We start from the raw sequence: 10,567 nt of genomic DNA, 5'->3' as shown, positions 1-10,567 counted from the left end.
GCGCATATTTGACTTTTATCAACCCCTTTTCGCGACGTCACATGCTCAATGTTTGCTATTGGCTGTCAGACTTCCGTGTTTTCTCACCGCAACATGGCACGAGAACCGTGGAACAGGACAAATGTTCCTTTTCCCGGTGCTGTTTCCAGTGTTCGTGTGAATTTTACTCGAAAAACAGGTGAGACAAGTTATTCGGATACTATTTTTTAGAGCACTGTTAGTCGAAATCAACGTAAAAAGCCGCGTGTGTGGGGGTGTTTGTGTCTTCCACGTGGGAGACGCCTACTGTGTGCATGTGATGAAATAAGAAAATGTTGTTTGCCGTTTTCTAGGCGTGATTGTGAAAAACCTGCTAACGGAGAACGACCAAGTTCTCAAAGTACTTCGGAGCACCTTCCTTCAGACGGAAGTTCGAATTCTGTACGACTTGCTGTACAATCTCAACAATAGCGCAAGAGGCAACAAAACCTTTCGCGTGCTCAAGCAGGTGAGGAGGACGCTAGGTAATGCGTGTGATGATGATGATGATGATGATGATGACGATGGTGGGCATGTCACGTGGGTAAGGCGCATTTTCATGTCATGCAGGTGGAACAATGCGTGAACAGATTGAAGGAGATGAAGCTGGACGGAGCTCTTCAGAGTCTGGCAGATTTGTGTCCCAACAGGATTCAAAGGTTCGACATCAATGCTTTGATCGTTCTCGACACTCGGCTGGACAGCAAGAGGAATGTTGGAGAATTAGGGACAAACATAAATTCTTATGAAGTTGTACGTTTTCGAGGAAACGGCTCAATAATTTTGAGGTAAAACTGGTAAATTTTTAAGGTTGAAGTAGTAACATTAGAGGAAAAAAATAAAAAGAAAGAAAATGGGAAGGTTCCCTCCTCTTATCGTTCGTTGATGATATTCCAGCAGACATTGTATTTGTTGCAAAGGGGGCATGTGTAGAAGCTAGGGGGCTCTGTCTTGGTGCTGAAGGTCTATACCGCCCTTGTTTGTGACCCCACCCCAAAGGTATACGGAGAATTGGCACACATCTTGTTTGTCGTGAACATATTTCAAGGGGGATGGGACGAGACGTACGGGGTGTAAATGGGATTGGGCCTTTAAAAAGTTGCAATATCAAGAGTATATTTGTTGAAAACTCCTTTCAGTGAGCTGAGCGTGAAGGCGGGAGAGGGTGATCTTCCCAGCCAAGCCACGCTGGAGTGGCAATGTCTCAAAGTGCTGGGAGCCGCGCAACTGATGTGCTGCGCGTTGAAACGCTCAAGCAGAGCTTTTGTGTATCCTTTGCCGATGCGCCGCCAGTTATGTCGAGATGAAACCCCAAACGCCTCACCACCTTCCCTTAAACATTAGCATCAGCTTATCCAAGCAGCACATGCCACGTGAGTTTATCATCCAGAATATGGTGATAACCAGCTTTCTCAGTCGCCTCTGGTGAGTCACCTCGAAACGTTTTCAAATCTATTTGGTTGGACGATGATTTGCGTCAACTGAACAGCGTTTGTTTGTCGACCATTAGGGTTATTTTCAGAGGAATCCTGGCCTGCCTGTCGGCTCTCTACCGGCATCTCTTGGAGCTGCGGGCAGAAGTGGCGCTCGCTCGGCCGATGCCCTTCCTCACAGACTTCTCCCTGCCCGATCACATGGCTGACTTCCTCGGCCCTTCCGATGCGCTTTTACTGCTCGTGAAACGGAAATCTGGTCTCCACGTCCCAGCTCACGAAGCAAAGAAGGAGCGACCGAAGGCTCCTGTCCAAGCGAAGCGCCAACGGCAGATGAGGAAGGTGAAAGAAGATCTGGGCGTTGTCGTGCAAAGAGGTGGGACACGTGTGGATTTGATCATGACATGGATGAGCAATTTAAATGCTGGATGGGGGCGACATTTGACCTTTGACAAAAATATGTTTTATATCTTAATATACTTAAATTCTTTCCACAATGCTAACCCACCGACAAAGGGTTTGAATGTTGTAGTATAGGGCAGTATAAGACCTTGTTCTGCCATCTAGTGGTGATTGGTGAAATTACAGCATAAAACTAGAGTTGACCACTTTTTTCTCCCCAATATTTTTCTAAAATATACTTTTTCTTTTTTTAACTTTTTTTGAGGGGAGGGTCAAAGTCACCTCTGTCATGTTAATGGTGCGGCGATCGGAATGTGGAAACACAACAAAAAACACAACCTCCTACCTCACACTCTGCCCCTTGGCGGAGTTAATGATAATGAATTTTAAAAAAAATCTATTAAAGAGCTGCTGCTGGACGAGGGCGCAACGTCTGTTCAAAACATTCACGAGAGCATAGCAGAGGTATGTCACCGGACAACATTCGGTGTTTTCCGCCATGCATGTGCTGCTGTTTCTTATCAAATCAATTTCTCCTCCTGCTACTCCACAAGACGATCCCCTCCAAGAAACGGCAGCAGTCTGAGAGAGAATGCGTGTTCCACAGACACACCAGCCAAGCCGCTACGTTCAAAGACATGGCCTCCTCGCTGGACAAAATGATCCTGTGGTGCAAATTTCACAAAAGGAATCACACCAAACATCGTTTAACCTTCTTGAGCTTGAAGTGCCAGCGGATGAGCGGGGCGGAGGCTGCAGGTTACAAGTAAGAACGACAATAGACGGACGGCAACGTGTCACGGGGCGACATCAAGTAAAGCGTGATGCCTTTTTTCATTTGCAGCGTGCAGAAGAAGTTGCCGACATTCAAGCGAGAAGCTCTCCGGGCTTTCTGTGGTGTTCAAGGGCCGGTTCGGAAGCCCCGCCCCTCCGCTGCGTGCCACCTGAGAACGCGTCTCTGGTCACTTCGGAGACGGTTTTTGCCATCTTTAAAACTGAGCAATAAGACGGCAAAAAGACTCAAGCCAAAGAAGTGTGTGTCATCCGCTCTGACGAATGAGGATTGGACAAGCCGGACAACAGCAATGATGGTTGATGGTGGTTACCATGACGACATTGATGAAATTTTTGCCTCTGTGGGTCTGTGATTGTTTTTTTAATGCCTCCAAATAATTTATTTGTTGCTTAACGTTTGCTGGCTCGCAGGTGACACATGACCTGTCAATCAATCATTTGGATGATGCGTTGAAAAAGTCAACCATTCACAGTTGGCATTTTTAGTCCTCCATTACGTGTAAAAGTATGGAAAAAATATATTTTTAATTGCTTGTACATGAACTAAAAGTCATCAGTTGTCTGGAATTCCTGTGTAAAATTAATCAAGTAAATCTTTCATCTGGCCATTTTTAAAAATAATCATGCAGCGGCCTGGTGACGAAGTGCTGCCTCCACTGGGGAAAATGCAATCCATGCTTTCTTTGCTCCGCCCCCTGGCGTCATGGTCACAAAAATCTGCACTTGCTATTGGCCCAGCAGTGTTTAGTGGGGATAACAATTGCTCACTTGCATGAGACGGAGTCGCCTCCCTCGAAATGGGCTCATTTTCGCAATCATGGTCGGGAGAGGGGACCAAATGTGTCTCCTTTAAAAAGAACCACGAAGATCCTAAAAACACTCATTTGTTCTTGTGTGGGAATAAAACTAAAGTGAGATAATGTGGTTGCTTAAGTATGCACACCTTCATATCTGTGAACGTCTGTTTTCAGAATGAACCATTTTAAAGTGACTCTGATTAACCCCAAATAAAGTCGAGCTTTTCTAGTAGACTTTTACTGCTCTTTTTTTTTGTAATGTGCCACCAGGAGCCGCACGTGTTTGTGATGAGTAACACTGACTGTTTTTTAAAACTGATCATAATTCTTTTTCACACGTTTAGGAGATTCCAAATGTGTTTCTGGTGAGCTCTATTTTTTTGTTTGTCTCTGGCTATGAATTCCTTTTGTGTATATATTCTTGATTGTTCGACGTGATGCCGACAGAAATGATTTTTTTTTATGGTTGCAGACGTGCGTGGGCTCCCATTTAACGTGTATTACTTATTTCAACCACTTTGTGTAGTGACTCCCGGTCACGAGGCGGCAGCGTTGAGCTCGGCTTCATGCAAGTAAGGTGGAAAAAAAGGAAAAAGAAAAGCGAGCCTGTTGGCCGTTGGTGTTTGACATCCTGAAGGTGGGGCTTTTGTTGCTTGTGCTCGTTTTTTTTATTAATTTATTTTTTATTTATTTTATTATTTTGGGGGAACCAATGCGTCGAAATGGTCCCTTAACCCAAACGTCCAGATAACATCGACCCAAGCGGAAATACAAATCCTGCATTGGTAAGTTGTGAATATTTGACAAATGTGTTGAATTCGGTTCCGGTTTTGGCCATTAGCACCTAAGCTACCTCTTGGGTTGTGTTTCGACTACTTTGCTAATTAGTCACGGTCAAGTTTACTCGCTTATTTTTTTGGGGCGAATTACGTAATGATAACAGCGATGTGCTGATGTGATTTCGGTAAATATATGTTGTCAAAAATAAAGTGCAGGATTGTCGTCTACTTCGGAGTTAACGCTAACATAGCTAGCGTTGTTAACAAATAGCGAGTGAAATGTAAAATGTCGAGTGACCGCGGAACAATAGTTTTATGCGCAATTGTGGCTTTTGCTGCGAATTAGCGACCGTTTAGTGCTCCAAAGTTTTCCTGCTGAGTAGGCGACACACCCAACCGTCCTCCTGCTTTATGGAACTCATGTGATGTTCTTGGACATCAGTTGCATGCCAGTTGAACTCCACTCGTCGTAAGTAGAAGTGATCCTGACCTGAATTTTTACTTCATTGTGCCCAAAGTATCAAATGCTCATCAGCTTTGCTGGTTATTCTTCAAAAATGTGAACGTCGATAATTCAGCCGGAGCAAACCATCTGGGATGTGGTCCCGACTTACGACATATCGAGGATACGATATACTTTTTTTGATTGTTTTAAATTGCTTGCTGCAAATATGACAACTGCCGCCTTAGCGTAGGTGAGTGATAGACTTGGAAATTCTGAACTCCGCCGTAAGGCGAGGACGCCCTGCACAGTTGGCCCAAGTTGATGTGAGTTGCCTGAAGGAATTGACTTGAGTGTGGGCAAAACAAAGCCGACCATGATGGCAAAATAAGAGAAGATTGACATCAGGAGATGGTTGTCTCTCATGGCATGTTAAAAAGAAAAAAACTTGACACGGGTCCAAATATTTTATTGACTCTACTATCGGTCATTGAATCTGCAAATGCAGCGTTTCTGTCTGTTTTTCTTCTGTTGGCCAGAAAGTCCTTCCTAACGCTCTTTAGAAAGCCAAGGGGGGATTTGGAGGAGTACATACCAAACTGTCATCAGTTGTCTGTATTACGTCAAGATGTGGTGGGTTCAACACGATTGTGGGGGTCTGGAAAAGGCTTTTGCAAGCGTTGTGAAAATTGCTCAAGCTTGTGATCCAACATCAGTGACGTCTTACCTCAGAAATTCAGCAAAAATGTTTTAAAAATTCCCACTGGCGCACTCCAAACTCTTCCCAGAAGTGTCGACGATGTCACAACAGCAAAGGGAGGAGCAAGTCCATATTTTCTCTTTCAATGAAAAGGCCAAGCTTTGCAACAAGACGATCAGATGATTCATCCTTGACAAATGGTGCGAGACAACAACTTGATGACTTATTTCTTGAGATTCTCATGCTGGAGCAGTTTCAACTCAAGTCGTAGTTGAACAATAAATTAACAACAACATTAAAAATTCTTTCATAGACTTGTCTTAGCAAAGATGTTAATTTTGGCAAAAAGTCAATTTTCTCCACTTTTTGCTGAAAAACAGATTTTTTTTTGAGAGGGGGGAGGTGAAACCGACCCATTAATCAAGAACAGAAGAAGAAGGTGGAAGCAAACATTTGCTGATAAAAATCGAGAGTCGATGCTTCCATTAGGCAGTTTTGATGCATATATTGTGACAGAAAACAATATTTATTGAGGGTTGCATACATGATATCTTTTTGCGCATGTCACAGCTCCAATTTTTCCCAAATACTCGCAGGGCTGGACTAATCTCTTCGACGTGACCGTATTTTCATCGGTGTTATCGGAGTCGCGGGGCTTATCACCGGATTTGGTTTCCCGCTGCCCGATTTGCTCAAAGACCCCTTTCTGTGTGCGTCCTCCGGCATTATTGGCATCATTGGTGTCATTAGTATGCATCGTGGGCTGCTGCTCCTCCATTTCCGCCGTGCTGCTTTACAACATCTTTACAAGAGAATTTACAAGACTCATTTGCGCTTAGCGTGCCGTTACTTTCCTGCGGATGCTTGATTAGGCAAAGCGGCATTATCTCAAGAGATAAAGAGATGAAATTCATGACACGATACTGTTGAAGATTAGAATGCGTTGTTTGGATGGAGACTATCGGAGCGCTCGTACTATTTATTTAACCGTTGGATTCAAAATCTCTCAACCGATGTGCTGTTTTGTGTTGAATTCTTTGAGGAGGAAGAGATTTTCGTCTTTGTGGGCAATTCAGATATGCTGGAGTTTTCTATTTAATGGACAAATCTTTGACCGGTGCCTAATCGACCGGAATGCTTACACGATGTGTTTGCTGTCTTGTGGAGAAATTGCCTTTTTTTTTTCTAGCGGCCTGGTTTGGCACCACACTGGGTTGTTGTTGTTGTTGCTTCTGTCCTCTTTCTTCATAATCAGCGGGGGGTCCATGTTGAAGTGGGACGGAATGCCGTCCCATTTTTATTTCCTCCCAAAAGCGAGTCTCGATTAAATGTTGTCCAGTTTGATGTATATTTCAGGAGCTCAGCGGCCCAAGTACTCTCGAGACCTCAAAGGCCGCTCCCTCGCATCCCCTCGAGGGGGCCAGTGCACAAAAGTCCGTCTTCAAGCCTGTTTGACACTTTTGACAACATATTTGCGAATGCTTCAAGCGCTTTGCCGCTGACTAGTCTTGACTTCATCTATCACCAGTCTTCCAAATGTCGACGTGCGCACGTGAAAGTGGGTCACATTTGAATAATGTAGGGCGTCCCCCACCCCATGCTTAAACGCTGAGTCGGGCACATGTGGGCATCCTGTCCATCACGCCTTTCACTGAGCCGCTTTTGTGAACAAAGGCAGGAAGGACACGCGCCGGACTCGCTTCCTGCTCGGGCACGGCGAGATGACGACGCCGCAGCCACACCTTTGTTGACCTAATCATGCAAGTCATGTGCTTTTGGGACAATGATGTCGGGTGTTGACCGCTAATAACCGGCAGTTTGATACTTTTGAGTGGTCTTTGTCCTTGTCTGGAAAACTCTTTTGGCCATCTCCGCGTGTAGCCGTACGTCGATGTTCTATGGATCAGATTGAAGCAAAATGATGTCATTCCGGAATGTTTTTGATTAAGTACACTGTTACGCGGTGCTGTCAGGCCTCGTTCGTTTCCACCTCCTCAAATGAAATGACCTCACGTCATCCGATTTTACGCTAACCCGCTTTGTCATTCCCAGGTTGCGTCAAGAGCGCGTAGAAGTCTTGCGAGCGCGCGTGTCCGAGCAAAGCCAAGACGGCTGCGACGATGGCGACCGGTAAAAGTAAAAACCAGAGTTCTCTCGCGCTGCACAAAGTGATTATGGTCGGCAGCGGCGGCGTGGGCAAGTCGGCTCTTACCCTCCAGTTTATGTACGATGAGGTAAGTTCTGACTTTTTTTTTCTCCTTTTGTTATTTTGTAGTCAATCGTGGTCTCACGCTTATGACATGCCAAGTTCGAGCGTTCGCTTCTATTTGAATCATCCGTTTGCGCTGAACGAACATGCCTTTGAGATGGACTGTCGTTTTCATACGAGTTGTTCCTCATGAAGTGGCACTTGTGTGTGTGTGTGTGTGTGTGTGTGTCTCCATTGTTCGGGCCAAAGACAAACTTGCAACTTCCTCAGTTTCGTTGAATTCAGGACATTGAAGCCTAAAAAGCAAATGCATGCAAATTGATGATTTTGCGTTCACCCATTTTTGGATTGGAATACGAGTCAAACGTTTACAAAGTCAGATGCTCTCTTTCTATCGCTAATTACATCGATAGAGGTTTTGCGTTTGTGGATGAGGAGCTGAGTCCAAGTTGCTTTGACTCTTCCAGTGCCAGCCATTCGGGAAAAAAAAAAGAAGAGAGAGAAGCTCTCTCGTGGCAGCCAATTTGGAGCTTTCCAACTGATCTTTGAAAGCGCACATAATCTTTTTTTATGACATATCCAACCAAATGAACGTTTAGACGCTCTTCTTTCGTCACTCAAGTAACCAGCAGTAAAACATGAGTTGCTTTCACCCAAATCACTCGTGTTGGACCGAAAAAAAATGCAGAAAATTATGTTTTCCAACCTTTTAAATTGTTGTGACACAATGTGAGCTCATTTAAGAGAGACAGCTTTATCTCCGATGGCGACGACGAGCAGAGCGAGACTTGGCTGCCCTTGAATTAAATAAAATTTAAGTGCGATGCACACATGAGCCTCCATCAGGACAGCGTGACTTATTTTCCCTCGCGGAAGCAGCACTTCATCACCAAGCGCCTGAATTTGCCCTGAAATCTCAAGAGGAAATAATTGCATTCTGTCGTCGTTAGTTTGTGGAGGACTACGAACCCACCAAGGCGGACAGCTACCGGAAGAAAGTGGTTCTGGACGGAGAGGAGGTCCAGATCGACATCCTGGACACGGCCGGCCAGGAGGACTACGCCGCCATCAGGGACAACTATTTTCGAAGCGGGGAGGGCTTCCTGCTCGTCTTCTCCATCACCGAGCACGAGTCATTCACGGCCACCGCCGAATTCAGGTACTCGCCTGACCATCTGTCGAGTTTGTTTATCTTGCGGAATCGAAGCGTGCGTAAACTAATCTGCGCGCGTGCGTGTGCGCTGCTGGCAGGGAGCAGATCCTGCGCGTGAAGGCGGAGGAGGACAAGATCCCCCTGCTGCTGGTGGGAAATAAGTCGGACTTGGAGGACCGTCGGCAAGTTTCTGTGGACGAGGCCCGCGGGAAGGCCGAGGAGTGGGCCGTCCAGTACGTCGAGACGTCCGCCAAAACCAGAGCCAACGTGGATAAGGTGCGGACACACACGAGCGCACGCAGAACCTCGGGCCGGCCCTCGTATGTGGACCTTTGTGCTTTTGCTCTTCCACTTCAGGTTTTCTTTGACCTGATGCGCGACATCCGGGAGAAGAAAATGTCGGAGAACAAAGACAAAAACGGAAAAGGCAAGAACAAGAAGAACAAGAAGAGCTTCAGAGAGAGATGCTGTCTACTCTGAAATCCTGCCCGGACCTCAATGACGCACAATCCGACTGCCAATTTAGTTTTTCTTTGCCATTTAATTCAAACGTACCATTTTCTAGCCAGTCTGAGTTCAGTTTGTCGACTCCTTAATTCGTTTGTGATTGATGCCGTGGCAAGCTAAGCCTGCCGCAAACTGCCAGTGACACTAACTCTTCGTTTGGTGACGTCCTTTTTGGAACTCGGAGATGCTGACTGCCTTTTGGCGGCCGCACTTGTCACTGCTTGTATATGTTTTTTTTTTTCTTAATCTGCATTTTGGAGTCTTCTTCTTTTACTGCAAACTAACTCACGTTCAACCAAATTTACTGCAAATCTAATCGTGTCTTCTTATGTTGAATTTGCCCTTTCTAGCCCCTGCAAAATAAGTGAGAACACTCGTGGCCAAATATTTTTGAAGTCACGCATTTTTTTGTTTTCAAATATATGGTGCTCCTCCAATATTGATGTCATTCCAACCCTGCCCGCCATTTTCTAAGTGCACCTTCTTACTGTCCGTTTCTTACGACAAGTGTACTGTGCAGCGACTTTTCTCGCTTTCGAAGCACATGCACTACAGGAGCTGTTCAGAGGTTGCCTCTAAAAATGTTCAAACTATTTTGAACAAGTTCCTCTGACTTTTCCGTGTCGATACCAATGTCTTAACTACGGGAAATGCGACTTTTCTAACATTGTTTGTACCCCCCCTCTTCAATTTGCAATTTTTCTCCTCCACTACTGTGTCCATGGTTAATTTCTATCCTGTGAGCATCGCTGAATAAATGTGTTTATATATATATATATATACACTGTATATTCATTTCTTTCCAAAGCATTCCTCAGCAGTCATAAACAATTTGATGCTTGATATTGTCACAATACGCGCAACGATTTAAGCTGCACGATGCCTTTTGCTCCGGGGTTGGAATCATTTCTTGAAATCAAAGACCACTACTTTATTAACAGTTTATCAAGAAACGTTTGGGAGCCCCCCTGGACGTCTTTGAACTCCGCCCCTGCCTGTACTGGTGCAACATACTCAAAAGTTGAAAATCCATTTCCTGCTTTTGAAATGTGCCAAACAATGCAGAAGTTGCTTTATTACCTGACATTTGTTGTATTGTCTTGTGCAGCAAAGGTTGTTGCGGCATTCCCGGAAAATGTCCCCTGGCAGACTTAAAAGTATTACTCTGAGTCCTCCATATCCAAACATAGAAGTCATTATTTTTGTGTGCGTGTGCGCGCGCCACTTGGGGGCTCGTTTGTGTCTTTTCCTCAAAGGGGAATTTCGCCCGACCTAGTTCAATGATTCGCCGAGTGGGCGTGTCTTATCGCTAATGGCACGTGAGCGCCCTCT

General features: G+C 45.2%; 2 protein-coding genes across 4 annotated transcripts; both read left to right on the top strand.

Annotated features, from left to right (window-relative positions):
* Window positions 1-36: 36 nt before the first annotated feature.
* Window positions 37-3,677, top strand: rmp64 (ribonuclease MRP subunit p64). Of its 2 annotated transcripts, none has more exons than XM_088315195.1 (9): window positions 37-178; window positions 333-487; window positions 589-677; window positions 1,158-1,286; window positions 1,369-1,443; window positions 1,529-1,827; window positions 2,260-2,318; window positions 2,408-2,619; window positions 2,698-3,677. In XM_088315195.1, the coding sequence occupies exons 1-9, from the start codon at window positions 49-51 to the stop codon at window positions 2,999-3,001; spliced, it is 1,452 nt and encodes a 483-aa protein (XP_088171321.1). In that variant the 5' UTR covers window positions 37-48; the 3' UTR covers window positions 3,002-3,677. The 2 variants fall into 2 exon arrangements, with proteins under 2 accessions (XP_088171321.1, XP_088171320.1); XM_088315194.1 differs by having other exon boundaries at window positions 568-677.
* A 311-nt stretch (window positions 3,678-3,988) lies between these two features.
* On the top strand, window positions 3,989-10,011 carry LOC148323844 (ras-related protein Ral-B). 2 transcript variants are annotated; one of them, XM_088314841.1, is made up of 5 exons: window positions 3,989-4,230; window positions 7,419-7,600; window positions 8,526-8,734; window positions 8,827-9,004; window positions 9,086-10,011. In XM_088314841.1, exons 2-5 carry the CDS (start codon window positions 7,487-7,489, stop codon window positions 9,206-9,208), a joined length of 624 nt encoding a protein of 207 aa, XP_088170967.1. In that variant the 5' UTR covers window positions 3,989-4,230; window positions 7,419-7,486; the 3' UTR covers window positions 9,209-10,011. The 2 variants fall into 2 exon arrangements, with proteins under 2 accessions (XP_088170967.1, XP_088170968.1); XM_088314842.1 differs by lacking the exon at window positions 3,989-4,230 and adding an exon at window positions 4,272-4,693.
* Window positions 10,012-10,567: the final 556 nt, after the last annotated feature.

Source organism: Idiotropiscis lumnitzeri, chromosome 14, assembly GCF_059441095.1.
Source record: "Idiotropiscis lumnitzeri isolate Australia: NSW breed Sydney's pygmy pipehorse chromosome 14, RoL_Ilum_1.0, whole genome shotgun sequence".
NCBI classification, from domain to species: Eukaryota; Metazoa; Chordata; class Actinopteri; order Syngnathiformes; family Syngnathidae; genus Idiotropiscis; species Idiotropiscis lumnitzeri.
The sequence above is the reverse complement of the archived record's forward strand: the minus strand, read 5'-3'. Positions and strand labels throughout refer to the sequence as shown.